The sequence below is a fragment of the Crocodylus siamensis genome, chromosome 5 (assembly GCF_052110815.1).
Source record: "Crocodylus siamensis isolate JL-2025a chromosome 5, ASM5211081v1, whole genome shotgun sequence".
Lineage (NCBI taxonomy): Eukaryota > Metazoa > Chordata > Crocodylia > Crocodylidae > Crocodylus > Crocodylus siamensis.
The window spans coordinates 133,064,770-133,080,861 of record NC_143399.1 but is presented as its reverse complement, the minus strand read 5'-3'; the positions used below and the strand labels follow the sequence as shown (position 1 = coordinate 133,080,861).

Here is a 16,092-nt window from a genome sequence, read left to right as displayed (position 1 = left end):
AAAGAACAGTAGTTCTCAAACTTTTTTAGACTCAGAGCACCCCCAGTAGACTTGAGGCAACACTATCTAGACTCAAGACACTCTTTGGAAAATGTCAGCTCTTACTTTTCACCTGATTTTTGTCTACCGAAAATTAGAGCAATTCTTCCATTGCAAAGAACTCAGAAAGACCATAGCAGGTCAGAATGCTTTTAACACTAAGGATTCCTATTTGAAATATCTGAGTTTATCCTCTGAATCCTGTTTGCAGCACCCTGGTTGAAATTCACTGCCATAGAATGCATGGATACTACAGGTAGTGACTCAAAGATGTTTCTCATTTTTTGAGGATTATTTTTGAAGTACTTAAACAATTTTAACATTATTAACCATGTGTCCCTGGCAGTTTTGGGGGTGCATCCAGCTGATTTGAGGTGGAGAAGAGGGGTGGCTAGGTAGGCAAAGAGGGTACCCCTGCTTTGGGTTTCCAGTGTGCTAGGTGCTCTGGGAAGCTACCCAAGGTCTCCACAATTGCCAGGAATAGAATAAAATTGACCAATGGCTTAAGGACAAGCGATGTTTAAAAACCGTAGAGACTTTTGGAGACTCCCTGGGAATGCAGAAGCAGGGTTACCCTCACTATCCACCTAGCTAACCCAGCCAAGCTGATATCTCCCTGAGATGCTACAAAGCTTGGTCAATCGCCACCAATGGAATTTAACTGATAAGCAGCTTGTTTAAAAGCTGAGGAGACTTTGAGCAGCCTGCTAGAGCACCCAGTAGCCCAGGAACCTAGAAGCCCTCTACTTACTTAACCATCCTGCCCCCCTACAGCCAAAGTGTGGCAGAGATGATGCCATGAAGCAAAACTTACCTCCGGCACTGAGTTGGAGAGAAAAGCGGCAGCCACAGAATGCCACTAAAGATCAAAGATGCAGCAGCGGCGATGTCGCTGACAACAGACAAGCCAAGCCACAGTAGGAGTGAGGAGGAAAACGGCAACAGCAGCCCACTGACCGCTGGAGATCAGGCATGCTCCCCAGAACCAGTGTGGGCACATTTTGTGGCTGTGTGCCAACGCTGGTTTGTCAGCCAGCCCTTGGAACTGGGGATAAAAAGCCACCAAACCACATTCCGGGACGACTGGAAGTGAGTCCTCCAGAGAGCCCAGGATGGCATGAGACAAATGAATGCCCTGGCAGGGCCGAGTGGTGGCAACCCCGAGAAGTGGGATGCCCTGTTAAGGTTGGCTTAGAGGAGCCAGGGTACATACATCTCTCAAGATCATGAATCCCGGACAACACTGGGAGAGACTGGGACAGCAGTGAGCCTAGAGAGAGAAAACAAAAAGAAAGGATGTGGGAGCTGTGAGTAGCCCCTGGAGGGGGAAGAGAGAGTACCCTGAGGAAAGCTACCCCAGGATGAATCCCATAATGAGTCAGGCCAACATGAGGCCTATAAAAAGGACAGACCAGATTGAGACTAAGTTTAGATAAGGGCTAAAGACTCATCTATGGCATGTTGACTTTTCTTTAGCTTTGGCCAAAGACTAACATTATCACTGGTTGGTGCAAGGCGGGGTATAGGGGAGGCAGAGCCCCAAGATGAAGACCTAAGCGAGTGACTGAAGAGAAACCCAGGAGTAGCTGGATTAGAGAACTTCCTCCAAACAATAATCCATACAAACAAGTCGTGGCAGGAAAGAACCCTTGGGCCCCTTCTTAGGGAAAACTTGCTGGAGGGCAAGCTGTTGACCCAACAGGAGACAGCTGTGTCCAAGCAGCCCAAAAAGGCAAAGCGTTCCAGTGAACATCACAGCTGATTACATCAAGTCTGCCTGGGATTGCAAGGACTGGATCAGGCATAGGTAATACAAGGTACGGTAGTAGAGCTCTGGCTGTGTACCAGAGTAGCTAGTTGTCATATGAAGGTTGGGGAAGAAGTCACAGGGTGAGGAGCAATGCATTGTGGGATGCTCGACGACCAACCAGAGACTAACTGCAGAAAGTTTAGTGTCCACACATAACACTAAACTCAGAGGAACAGGTCAAAATAATACCTGATTATCCAGATATACTTGTGAAACATTGTAGGAGGTTTAAACCATTCTAAATTGGCTTGTAAGCCTAGTTGCTTGTGGTTCAAACACCTACATTTAAACAGTTAAGTGTTATGTCTGCCTGTAGTCAAGCATCATATAATGCCTTTCACCCTACCCAATTTATAACATTCATTATCCAACTTTGCTAAACAAAAATTGAAAAAAATATATATATTCCAAAAGCTGCATTAATACTTCCTCCCCAGTCTTCTCAGAACAAAGAACCTGTGTCAGTTACATCCATCTTTTGGCAGGTCCCTACTTGGTATGTGTCACGGAGTGGGGCCTGCGAGCGGCCGTGAGCTCGCTAGCGCCCCCTGCCGTGTCAATTAAGGTGGTCCAGCACCCTCTACTCGCCCACCACGTCTTTGATCTTAAGTTCAGTTATGGGAGGCTGCCTACTTCCACCTTGACACCTTGCTGGTATTACCTCCGTTCCAAGTGGGGTGCCCCAACACCCCCAGCCTTATGGGCAATGCATGCCTCCTACCTCCCCTTTAGCACGCCCCAAGCCTCACAGCTATTTCTGGATGTTGTTCTGTCCTTGCCCTCCAGCGCCCTCTCCGGCGCCCCTTGGGCTCGTCCTGCCCTGGTGCCCCTCTCTGGCACCCCGGGCCTGTCACCCACCTGGCGCCCCTTGGGCTTGTCACGACCCGGCTCCCGTCTCTGAACCGCCTGGGCCTATTGCTACTGGCACCCCTTTACCAGCACCCCTGGGTTGGTCACGCTCCTGTCGCCCCTTTACCAGCGCCTCTGGGCCGGTTAAACAACCTGCACCCTGTTACCAGCGCCTCTGGGCCGCTGCTGCAACCTGCACCCCGCTACCGGTGCCTCTGGGCTTGCCTTGACCAGGCCTCGCCCCACTGGGCCTGTCTTGCAGTTCTTCTGCTGCTCCTCGCCCTCTCTGGAGCCTCTCGCCCCCTCCAGGGCCTTTGCCACACTTCCCGCGCTTCTCGCCACCTATGGGGCCTGTGCCGCGCCTCTCGCGCCCGTTGCCCCACTCTGGGGCCTGTGCCGCACCTCTCCAGCGCAAACCGCCGTGCCCCACTGGGCACCGGGAACCCCCAAGCTACTGGGGAGCCCCCGTGAGGCCTCCTCGCACCCCTACAGCCTCACCCGGTCCTCCGGTGTAACCATAAGTAAACCAAAGAGTCAGCCAGCGGCTACAACATAACATAAGCGCCAGGCTTATAATACAAACCCCGCACAATGCTGACTCTCACTCATACGTCTGTCCGGACTCTCTCTCTCCCCTCGCATCATTGCAGCCAGTCAAACCACCACCATTGACTCTGCTGCTCAGCTCTCCCGCAGAACTGCAGCTCCTGCAGCTGCCAGAGGGGAACTGCTGGTCCGGCTCCGGCCTGGGCTGCTTCTAAAGGCCTGGCCCCACACCCTTCTGGTCACCTGACCTGTCTGGTTGCTGCGGCAACCAGCACCTGAGCTGCCCCTAGTGATTGGCAGCTCCTTAACCCTATATTAGTCACAGGACACCTCCTTGATCCTGTGACAGTATGCTTGCCTTGCTTCATGGGCTGTTTGGGCTGGTTGCCTTGCTTCATGGGCTGGTTGCTTCATGGCTTTATCCTCTGCTCATATCACTTTCATTTGCAGTGGATTTATATTAAGATACATTCTTCAATTGTTTTAATTTCAACTCTGTACTTTTTTAGAGTTTAGAACAAAAGCCCCTTATTTTCAGGGAAAATAATAAATACCCAAAATATGACATTTTTCAAACAATTTTATTAACTACTTGCATTAATTTGGAAAGACAAAGGAGGCAGGTTATGATTATAACAGCAATAACAGCAAGTAAAATATTAAAGGATATATCACAATGCGCACGTCAACCCATGCATTAATGCGGTTTTCCTAATACACGTTAAATTTAGTACCTCCAATGTGAGGTACTGAATAAATGCACATTAGGTCGTCATAATGTTTGGTAATGAAAGTGCATCCTTTTTAAGTGATGCTTAATGCACAGTAGCCTATTATTCTGAGGATTAGTGTATTTGCACTTTTTAAATGAGGTTTTAATGCACAGTAAAATGAGCTACTGCCCAATGAAGCACGTGTAGCTGTGCCTAGTTAAATGCAAATACATATCACACTGTAATCACTTTCACATGTATTGTCTTAAAAAGGTGCTTTCAACCTAGTGCAAGTTTGCAAAAAAGAATAAAGAAAAATAAAAATGATAACTACATTGACAAGTTTACTTGGAGAGTAATTTTATGTCTTTTCTTTCTATTTCTGCAGCTATTTACCTCACAGATGTTATTGTCAGGATGAAATAGTTAATATCTAATATGTGTACACTACTGTGAAGATGCAACACATCATGCAAGCGTTCTGATACAGAGACTGGACCCTACTGACACTCATATTAGCAGGCTTTACTTGCACTCACATTAGCAGGCGTTCCTGGAAATTAATTGACTAAAGGTCTTTCTGAGGAGATGATGCTATCTTTCTCATTGTATACACAGATCTTTTAAGTCCCTGGTCAACAAATGAGATTCTTCATTTGTTGACCATGGACTTAAAAGATATTTTTACCTACCAGATTTAGGACTCATGTTATCAACTCATATTACTTCTCATAGTCAATCTTCAGTAAGTAATCAATTTTGACTGATTATTTACTGGAAATTGACTGGAAATTGTTGCCCTGTGCAAATCACAGCATCACAGAAAATACGTATTGGAGAAGCATGAAAGGTTTTGCACTTGGAAGGGCCAGGGTACCTCAAAGGAATTGCCTATCATCACTCATTTTGATGGGTCACATGGGCATGGCCAAGTTTAATCTCTGGACATTATGCAAACAGAAGCATTTTCCAAACATTTGTTTGCAAAGCAAAAATGAAAAATTTTTTCCGTTTTATTCAGAATTGCACTGCAGAATATATGAGAACAGGGACCTTGCAAGACTTCTTCATAAAATTGTAGCATTTTTTGCAATAATTAAAACAATACCTTAGACACAACTACAGGTTTTGCCTCTCTTTCTTCTCTTTCCCTCCTGGGCCATTTATTTTAGCTTTTTTATGACCTAAAGCTTTTAATATACCAGAATCATCAAGACTAATCTTCATCTCACACTTTGGTGAGTTTGACACATGTTATTTGATTGGATGCCTGGAAGCCATCATTTCCTTGCCTGATCAGAAACAGGCTCCTGTTTTGTGGGTGCAGCCTCATCCCTGCAACTGATAGCATTAAGGTTTTTACAGCTTGGTTTGTGTGTGCAATTACTTCCAAAATTGCACCTGCAAAAGAAGTTGGGTTGAGCCCCTTTAAAAACCATGCTATAAAATTATTAGTAATTGAGTTTTTATACGGTGCATACAAAGTGTAAAACTGATGTAAAATAATTTAGTTATTTTTAAAAAGCAGTTAGTGGCTAATAGAGTATAATCCTATTGCAAAGTATTATATTTTTCATAATTTGCTATTAATTCTAAATGTTAAAGAGATTTCCATCAAGCCCCAAGTAAATGGCCAAAATTACAGACTATTCTGCCAAAGATACCTTCCTCACAATGTTTTCCTTATATTCTTTACATAACTGCTTTGCACAATATCTCTCCTTCCCTGTCTTCATCAAACCACCTTCTCAGTCATACTTCATAAGGAAATCACATGACATTGGCTAGAATTTGTCTCTAAAGAAAATCATTTTACTTCGAGTTACTAAACTATTTACCTTCCCTGTGAGACTTGTTCTTTACCTATACTAAGAATGGGAAATACTGCAATGCCAGAGAAAAAAATTACATATTTGTAACTGTAGATCCTTGAAGGTGATGATCTCAAATGTTTTGATTAGTTCCAAAATCTTTTAGGTGAAAAAGATTGAAACTGACTAATGACACGTCTTATTGTATTTTACAAACCAATGGAAACGTCATGCTCTGCAGTAGATGGAGTAAATGTGGAACTAACTCGTTCTAACTTATCACGGTAAAGAGATGGACATTGTTTACAAAGGTGGACTGCAATGTGTTTTCGGAAATAGGTAGAAAGATATTTTCTAAACTTTTCACCAACAAAGGCATAGATCACGGGGTTGATACAACAGTGGATCATGGCAATTGTTTCTGTTACTTGAATTGCAATATCAATTCGAGTGCTTCCCTCAGCATTATCGAGGGAACCTGAAAAAGTCTTCACAAGAAGAGCAAAGTTGAATGGTGTCCAGAAGAGAAAATAAACAATCACTATGACAAAAATAAGCCTAACTGCTTTGTTTTTTTTTTCATTCCTACATTTCAGTAGTGTCCTTATAATTGCAGTATAGCAGAAGATCATAACGATCAAAGGAATAAAAAGTCCAACAGTGTTCATCAGTAAAGTCATGAATTGCTTCCACTGCTTCATCTTATCACTTGGAAGGTTAAGGCTACAGACCATATTATTATTTGTAGAACCATAAAATGTTATCCCTGGAACAGCGACTAGTGCAGAAACAATCCAAACAACTACACTCGCAAGGATGCCATAGACAACTGTGCGAGCTTTCAAAGCAAACACTGCATGGACAATTGCTAGGTATCTATCTATTGTCAAAAGTATTATGAAAAAGATTCCACTGTAGAAGCCCAAGCAATAGATCCCTGAAAGAATTTTGCACATTACATCTCCAAAAATCCAGTTATGTGCTGCCTGGTATGCCCAGAATGGTAGAGAAAATACAAAAAGCAAATCAGAGATGGCCAAATTTAGCAAATAGATATCAGTCATGCTTTTCAGTCTCTTGTATTTTATCAGGATCAGAACAACTAATGCATTGCCCGCAAGGCCAAAAATCACCACCAGAGAATAAAGTGGTGGCAAAAACCAAGCCCCAAAAGTTTTTGCAGAACTGTTTACAAATGGAGTAGGGAGATCTTCATAATCAAATTCTGTTGTCAAACTTGGTTCCGAGGTGCTCATTTTGCGGTGGTCTGAGAAAGAAATAATGAATCGTCATTTATAGGAATTAGATAGTATCACAGTAAAAGAAGTGAAGTGCAGTGTTTTGTATAATCATATGTTTGACAGAGATATTTAAATATCTCTGTGAATGCAGAATTTCATCTTAGGAAACAGTATAAAACTGCTGACATAAAATGTAAATGAATGCTACAGGCCACATAAATAAACAATTTGAAAAAGTTAATTTGCCAAATGTTCAATCCATGTGAGCTTCCAAATATACCATTTAGGATAAGTGTTCTTCATCTCCAGTAAACACAAGTGACACAAGTGAAAGCTTTGATGACTAATGAATATAAGGGGTGGCTTGTTTAGAGGTGGCAAACTAGGCAGTGGTTTATCAGAATGAGATAAAAAAAAAGAGAAGCCAGGAAAAAACAAGGTACCCAGCTGAGAAATGTTTGTTAAGCCTTCTAACCACTTTGAGATGTTACTAGCCCTCACCATAGCAATGAACCATGACGAGGTGAATTTTGGTGAGCTATGGCTTTAGAATAATTTCAGAGTTCTGTCTGAACCAAAACTAAGACAGGTGCTGGATAACACAGAGTTAAACTGAACATGTATAGGCACGCCAGTGGAAAAACCCCCAAAAGGCCAGTACGCATGCCCAAACATGCCCCACGTTTGACCCCTATGTGGTTTGAAATGAGGTAATCTAAATTGGCACTATGCGCATGCCCGGTCTTGTTCTAGGCATGATGTAATTTGGCTAGAATCTTCCATAGGGGAAGCTGTGTGATTGGCCACCTGAATCATAGATTTCATAGATTTTCATAGATTTCATAGACATTAGGGCTGGAAGGGACCTCGGGAGATCATCGCGTCCAGCCCCCTGCCCAAAGGGCAGGAAGTCAGCTGGGGTCATAGGATCCCAGCAAGATAAGCATCCAATTTACTCTTGAAGGTGTTCAATGTAGGTGCTTGAACCACCTCCACTGGCAGACTGTTCCAGACCTTGGGGGCTCGGACAGTAAAGAAATTCTTCCTTATGTCCAGCCTGAAACAGTCTTGCAGGAGTTTGTGACCGTTCGACCTCGTCATCCCGTGGGGCGCTCTGGTGAACAGATGTTCCCCCAGATCCTGGTGGTCACCCCAATAAACTTATAGGTGGCCATCAGATCACCCCTGAGCCTGCGCTTTTCCAGGCTAAAGAGTCCCATGGCTCTCAGCCTGTCATCGTAAGATCTGTTTTCCTGACCTCTGATCATGCACGTGGCTCTCCTCTGGACTCTCTCAAGCTTCTCCACATCCTTTTTGAATTGTGGAGCCCAAAACTGGACGCAGTACTCCAGCTGCGGCCTCACCAAGGCCGAGTACAAGGGGAGAATGACGTCCCGGGATTTGCTCGAGAAGCATCTATGGATGCACGCCAGCATTTTGGTCGCTTTACTAGCCGCAGCATCGCATTGGAGGCTCATGTTCATCTTGTGGTCAATGATGACCCCCAAGTCTTTTTCTTCTGTAGTGCTAACCAACGTAGCACTGCTGAGCCTATAAGGGTGCTGCAGGTTTTTCCTCCCAAGGTGGAGAACCTTGCATTTTTCGGTGTTAAACACCATGAGGTTCTCATCTGCCCATTTGCTGAGCTTGTCCAGGTCAGCCTGGATCACCCGCCTTTCTTCTGGCGTGGATGCTTTGCCCCAAAGTTTGGTGTCATCGGCGAACTTGGCCAGTCCAATCCTTACTCCAATGTCCACATCGTTAATGAAGATGTTGAACAGTATGGGTCCCAGGACAGAGCCTTGAGGGACCCCACTGGTCACAGGGCACCACGATGAGTGACTGCCATCAATCACAACCCTCTGGGTCCGACCACGAAGCCAATTTCCCAGCCAGCGGATCATGGTGGAGCCAAAGCCACAACTGGGCAGTTTGGCCAAGAGGTGATCATGGGATACCAGATCAAAAGCTTTTTTGAAGTCAAGATATATGACATCAATCTCTTCTCCCTTGTCCAGGTGATAGGTCACCTGGTCATAGAAGGAAATGAGATTGGTCAAACAAGACCTACCCGCAACAAACCCGTGCTGGCTATCCCTTAGAATGTTAGCCTGGGCCAGTCCCTCAAGGATGGCCTCCTTAATAAACTTTTCTAAGATCTTCCCCAGGATAGAAGTCAGGCTAATGGGCCTGTAGTTAGCCGGATCCACTCTCCTCCCTTTCTTGAAGATCGGCACCACACTGGCCTTCTTCCAGTCTTCGGGCACTACACCAGAGTGCCAGGAGTTTTCAAAGATCCGTGCCAGGGGCTGGGCTATGACACTTGCCAGCTCCTTGAGTACCCTGGGGTGCAGGTTGTCAGGGCCAGCTGACTTGAAGGTATCCAGCTTCTCAAGGTGTTCCTTCACGAGGTCAGCATTGATGGAGGGTAGGGGATCCCCCTCACCCAGATTTCCCTGTCCCATAGCAGGCATGGGCATCCCATGTGACTGATGAAAGACTGACGCAAAGTACCTATTTAATAGGTTGGCTTTTTCCTGGGCGTCAGTTGTCAGTTGCCCCATCTGGTTTAGCAGGGGTCCAACATTGCCCTTGCTTTTCCTCCGGCTCCCCACATATCTGAAAAAGGACTTTTTGTTGTCCTTGATGCCTGAAGCTAGTTGGAGTTCACTTGCAGCCTTGGCTTTCCTGGTTTGCTCCCTGCAGGACCGGACCAGCGTGGAGTAATCCTCCTTGGAGGTGAATCCTGTCCTCCATCCTTTGTAGGCTTTCCTTTTTAGCCACAGTAGGTCCGCTAGGTCTCTGGAGTGCCAGGGGGGCTGCTGTGCCTTCTTGGTGCCTTTCCTCCGTGTTGGAATAGATTTAGCTTGTGCACTGAGGATCACTTCCTTGAGAAGCAACCACTCTTCTTGAACTCCCAACTCCCTGGGGTCATGGTCCCTGAGGGCCTGACTGACTAGCCTCTTGAGCTTGTCAAAGTCAGCTTTTCTGAAGTCAAGGACTTCTGTGTTGCTGACTGACTTGCCAGCTTTACGGCGGATGGTGAAGGATCATACTTAAGGCCAGTGAGTTTCCGCCCACAGCGGAGACCAGACCAGTGTAAATGTCTTATTTTATTTCTGTATAACTGCTGCGCGGCACTCTCACATTTATGTAACCTCGTAGTTTTGGCTTCTAATCAAAATGAAAGCTTTATATTTTCCCACGTATTGTATTAAGCTGCATATGCGTATTCTGTAAGTTTCATTTCTTATCTATAAATGTAATTCCTGCAGAAACGAAACTTATGTAGAAAATGTACCTAGTAACTATTATGTAAAAGAAAACTATCCTATCTCTGTATGCTTAGCTTATATCATAGTTAGTATCACAGAGGCAGTCCAACCAACATCTATAAAGAGGCATAGAGGCAAGAAGTAGCAGAGACAACGACTGAACAACCCTTCAGGCTTGATCACCCTGTAGCCAGTCCTCAGCCTCCCCGCCTGGGCTCATCCCAGCGAAAACCAAGGCCTCGAAAATCCGACAGTCGACAGCGATTCATCGACAGCGATTCACCGCGTTACAATTTTGTTATCTATCATCCTGTTCATGAGCTGTTGACCAGCCCTAGGACTAACTAGTGAGTAGCCGCACCTATCCCGCAAGGGGTAGAAAGCAAGGGCTCGCTAGTAACCCCTGTGAGCCAACAGACCCCCTTTGTATCCGGCATACTGTAACTGAAGAAACATCGGAGCCTCCACCTCTTAACTGCCTCTCTTCGTAGTTTAGACAGCATATCTACGCTTTCTATGCTTATATTTACTGCAACTTCGTTCCAGCCTGTCTCCCCTCTTATTCGTAAGAGGGTGAGGCCAGGTGAGTGAATAAAATAAATTTTTACTTTACCTTATATTTACTCCGTAATAACTTCTACCACTAACACCCTATCTCAATGAGCTGTTGAACAGTTCTGGGACTTAAGGAGTTTGCAGCCACACCTAGCCCATCAGGTTAGAACGCAAGGGCTTACTCCGGAACCCTGTGAACCAACAGACATCCTACAAACTTATTATAGAAAACTAACAACTTACTCTAAGTCGTCTACTTGTGCCAACTCGGCGAACCTTGAAGGCGGTCATAAAGCTACCTCCAATCCTGCCCCACAAGCCACGTGCTTGCCCGCTCCGTAAAGCCCGTGGCTCCCCAAGCGGTGCCGGAATTGCTAGCCCGACATTCCACTACAACCAGTTCGGAGACCAGACCAGATCTAAGCGGAGACTGGCACAGCGGAGACCGCCTTAGGAGAACCTTGGCTCGCTTAGGCCCGGAGCCCCACTGGTCTCCCCGCCACCGTCGAGTCCCGGCATACCCCTTCCTCGCAACGCTTGTCTTCGTTTCATCCTGATTACTCCTTCGTTCTGATTGCTTGTTCGTGCCGGCTACCTTCGTACACATTTCGGCTACTCGTTCTACGTCCTTGATCAACTCATTCATGTTCTTCACCGTTGTCATTATCGATCGTTCATCGTTTCTCGTTACCATTGTAACCAAGCCTGACCTGACCTATGCTACACTACCATCACGTGGCGTAAGTAAGAGAAAATAAAAGCATTCTGTTTTGAAACCACACGCGTGTTGACCGCTCTGACTCCTTGCCACTAGCCCCACCTGTTCGACCGTCTCGGCCCACTGTGACATAGCGCTCAGCGCCGACAAGTTCAAAAAACATTCAACAGGTAAACATTATAAAATAAAACTTTTTGTTGCAAATTATTTGCCTAGTTCTAATGTTGTTTCTCAGGTCAAAGAACTCAGTTTATTTTGATTCAAAAGAAAATAAAGCTCTGATTTTTATTTTCCCCAAGGCCCTTTTGTACCACTTTGGCAATATAAGTTGGCCTTATTGTGAATGTAAATGGAATTCACAACCACTTTAGGGACACATTATGCTCACATAGCTGTGCAAATAAAATTCAGGTCCTCTGTGTGAATGAGATTCAGGCCTATACTCCATTTAACAAAGTTATTTCTTTTAATCTTTCAGCCTCTTATCATTGACATTCAGGCCACTTTAATCTGCTTTGGTTATGCAAAGACACCTCATTAAGAGCAGTATCATGTGACCACATCATAAACGAGACTCAGAGCTGTTACTTTTTTTAAATTGTTTTTGTTGTTCTTTACTTACCTATTAACTAGGAGAGAACAAATCAGAGAATTTACACAACACTGAGAGAAAGGTAGTAGGATGAAATTGCAAATTTCTAGTCTCTTGCAATTCAGATCAAGTGCTTGCAGCACCTTCCAAGAAATTGTCAACACGGCATTCAACAAATAATCTGCAAGAAAAAAAACTGCAACTATAAAAACTGATATATTAACATTTCCCTGACTGGCATCTATTTATTCCACAGGTATTGCAGCATATTATAAATATTTTGTGATAAAAATATATCTTCAGTGCCCCCTTTTGAATATATCTGTAATTTTGATCGACTGTAATTTTTTCTAATTTTGTAGTTTCATCAAAAGTTAACTTTAGTTAAATGATCCACTTGATTCAAGATTTTGTTACTTTTCTTAACACTGCTTAAACTCTAATGTGGCATCTTCCTAATATCTGAAACAACTGCTGGAAGTTTGATTGGAGTCAATGATTTAATATTGTAGAATCACAGAAAAGTAGGTCTGGAAGGGACCTCAGGAGGTTAGCTAATACAACCCCTTGCTCAAGGCAGGATCTTTTCTATCCATGCAACAGCTTGTCTAAAACTTGTATATGAACAACCCTCTCATAGAGCTACAAGCTACATTGCCCCAAACACCCTTGTGTGCTGCGGATTAAGGTACTATCTGTGGCAAGGGTTGTTAAAATACACTCAAGAAATTCCATCAGTAATCACCAGAGCTATTAATCTGCCAACTCAGTTACTATCTGAGGTTTTGCTAATTGCACAGATATTAGATATTCAAAGCTGTTCAACAAAATACTTACACCAATATGAAATATTTCAAACTCCAGATTTCTGCATAATTATGCATTATGATTATAGCTTTGAAAGTTTATTATGCATGTCATTATTTATGCTTTGTAATTGGTCACCTGTGGCCTAAATGTCCCTGTGTGGCAGGGCGACCTAGGGGTGCCGTGACCTCCCCTAGTGCCCCTACCTACCGTGCCAAATTGGGTCTTGAATGCACCCTCTATCTCGCCCGCCACGTCTTGCTGGTAAATATCATTAAAGGGAGGCTGCCTTCTTGCCCTCCTTGGAACGGTGCCTTGCTGTACCGGGGCTCTGTCCAATTGCCCGCCTGTGCCCTCACGGGTGCCCCCTCGCTTCCCTTGCGGCCCTCGCCGCACCGGGGCCTCTCTCCCATACTCTCATAGCCCGCACCAGGGCCTTGCCCTTATACCATTGCCCGCACCGGGCCTTGCCTCGTGCTCCCAATATTGCCCACTCTGGGCTTGCCTTTGCCTTCATGCAAATCGCCCTCCCTGGGGCCTGTGCCTCGTGCTCCCGCGCTCTCACCCCCAACCGGGGCCTGTGCCTCCCGCTCCCCGCGCTCTCAACCCCAACCGGGGCCTGTGCCTTGTGCTCCCCGTAATCGGGGCTCAGGTGGCCTTGGCTTTACCTGGCCCCAGACCCCTTCCTTGGGTCCTACGCCCACTGGGCTTCTCCCAATTGGGGCTCAAGTGGCCTCAGCCTTACCTGGCCCCCAGACCCCTTTCCCGGGTCTCACGCCCACTGGGCTTCTTGCCTATGCCCACACTGGGGCTGGGGTCGGGACACCCTAAAATGCAGCGCTCTCTCCAGCACTAGGAACCCCCCCACTACTGGGGAGCTCCCATGAGGCCTCCTCCACCCCTACAGCCTCACCCAGTCCTCCGGTGTAACACAACAACCACAAAACAAAAACTTCATACTCCTGTGTTATAACATAAATTCCAAGCCGACTGGCTATCCATAGCTCCATTCTTATCCCTACCAGGGTTTTCTTCCACCCAGTATCGTCGGGCAGGCACTGCTCAGACCATCGGGCTTCTCTGCCCTGCTTGCTCCAGCAGAGCTCCCGCTTCTTCGCCTGCCAAAGGGGAACTGACTCTCGCCTCAGCCTCGCTGTTTATAGAGGCCAGGCCCTGCCCCCTTCTGGTCAGCTGACCGGACTGGTTGTTTCAGCAACCCACACCTGCACTGCCCTGGTAAGTGGCAGCTGAGCCCATATTACTGCTATCAGTAGCAGGCACCTTAGTGCCCTGCTACACCCTGCTACACCCTGCTTAACTGGATAACTGCAATGTTTATGAATAACAGAGTAAGCTTTTTCCAGTGTGAACTCTTGTATGCATACACCTACACAAGTTCTGCAAATGTTCTTGTAAAAAAACAAACAAGTGTTTACAGAAAACAATTGACAAGTATTAAGACTTTTTGCACATCTCTGCACAGCTGAGCAAAGGGAACACACATCCTTGTAACATTTTGATTTACTGCAGTACACTTGCAATAGCATACATGTTTTGGGTTTGACAATTGTCATCTCTGCTGCACAGGAGGAGAAAGAATATGGAAAGCCCTTGGTGATAAAGATTGAAAGTTAAGCATTCAAAAGTTAGGATGTGACAGAATAAAGGTGGCATTATCTACTTACCTATCCCCTAAGCAGGAGTTCAGATGTTATAGAATTCAGAGCTCGTTGGTCCTAAGGTAGGATGGGAAATCCCTGAAAAATGAGTAAAGGAGTGAATAATACTGAAAAAGGGGCAGTACCATACTTGAGAACCAAGACTGCTCTAGGGAGAAACTACTTTAGAAAATGCTGCTTGTGCAACCTTAATTCAGTCCACTTCTGCATATGTAGTATGGAACAGTCTTTATATTCATGGTCTTGTGCCATATATACTGTATATACTATAATGTATATACATTACACACATCAGAGTACAGATGCACCATATACTGTGCTAAACAGATATTCAATACTTTGTTCTTTTCATTTAATATGTGGTCCTATGCAACTTGCCAGGCATATTTGTCACCTTAAGGGGCATGAGCCTAGGGTCACCAAGTAACTTTATGGCCTCCCTCAGTTGGGCAGGCTACAGGAGAAGTGAGTACTTTGAACAAATAATAATGAAAACAGGGACTGGAGTGAAGGGCTAAGGTTCATAACAAGAATGCAAAGGGGGGGAAACTGAGCAGAGCACACCGGATAGTTCCCACTGGCCCTCAAATGAGTCCAAGGAGCCAGTAGACACTGCCCAGTGATACTTTGCTTGGACATGGGAATGAACAAGGGCAAAGAAAGTGGCCCCACAGTTCCCAGAGACCCTCTCAGTCAGATCCTCCTTCCTGGTCAGATACACAGCCAGCTTGGCTAGGGCCAGGAGGAGGTTGACCAGGAGGTCCCAGGACTTGGTGGGATCAAGGATATGTAGTCCATAAATGAAGAGGTGAGAGGAATAATGCAGCCAGAACCTCGGCAAGAGGTTCTGGAGGAGGCAGTGCAGGGGCTGCAGCCTGGCACAGTCCAGGTAGGTGTGCACCAGAGTCTCTCCCTGCTCACAAAAGGGGCAGGTCTCTGGAGCATCCATGAACCACGCCAGATACACTCCCACGGTGACAGCTCCATAGAGGAGCTGCCAGCTGAAGTAAAAAGTGACATACACAAGCAGTGATCACCTGTGAAATGTGTGGTTTAAGCAACTTGCTAGGATACTATAGGACCTCTGTGTCATCATCAGCACCAGCTCTGTATATAACACATAACCGGAAGAATCCCGGTTATGGTGCTTTCATTCTGAATGTACATTTCATTTCAGGAGACTTCTTGGCTTCTTTTTTATGTCGCTATACAATCATGTACAAGTATGTTGCAGAATTGAGGATTGTTCTGTATACAAGCCCAATCAATCCTTTAAGTATTATTTGGCTTGGGGAGAACCTGAAGACTGACCCTGGCCATCAACCTTCATCTAGCCATAAAGTTCCTACACACACTAATGAGGTGAGTTTCCAGGGTCTCCAAGCCTGAGCTTGCTGTTGAGTGAGTTTGAGAGTCCCCTATGACTAGATTAGTTAATAAGATGGGTTTTAAGGGTA

General features: G+C 45.4%; 2 protein-coding genes across 4 annotated transcripts in view; both read right to left on the bottom strand.

Moving 5' to 3' along the window:
- Nucleotides 1–16,092, bottom strand: part of LOC149864609 (C-C chemokine receptor type 5-like) — a 43,842-nt gene that overhangs the window by 19,458 nt on the left and 8,292 nt on the right. The window contains exon 2 of one of the 2 annotated variants that reach the window (XM_090046351.1): nt 14,642–14,713. The gene's annotated coding sequence lies outside the window, so the exon portion shown is untranslated. Of the gene's footprint in view, nt 1–12,179; nt 12,237–14,641; nt 14,714–16,092 lie in introns of those variants that run through there. The other variant, XM_090046349.1, reaches the window with a different exon arrangement.
- On the bottom strand, nt 3,868–14,718 carry LOC149864610 (C-C chemokine receptor type 2-like). Of its 2 annotated transcripts, none has more exons than XM_090046353.1 (2): nt 14,642–14,718; nt 3,868–7,035 (listed from the first exon to the last, which is right to left on the bottom strand). In XM_090046353.1, the coding sequence occupies exon 2, from the start codon at nt 7,022–7,024 to the stop codon at nt 5,978–5,980; it is 1,047 nt and encodes a 348-aa protein (XP_089902479.1). In that variant the 5' UTR covers nt 7,025–7,035; nt 14,642–14,718; the 3' UTR covers nt 3,868–5,977. The 2 variants fall into 2 exon arrangements, with proteins under 2 accessions (XP_089902479.1, XP_089902478.1); XM_090046352.1 differs by lacking the exon at nt 14,642–14,718 and adding an exon at nt 12,180–12,316.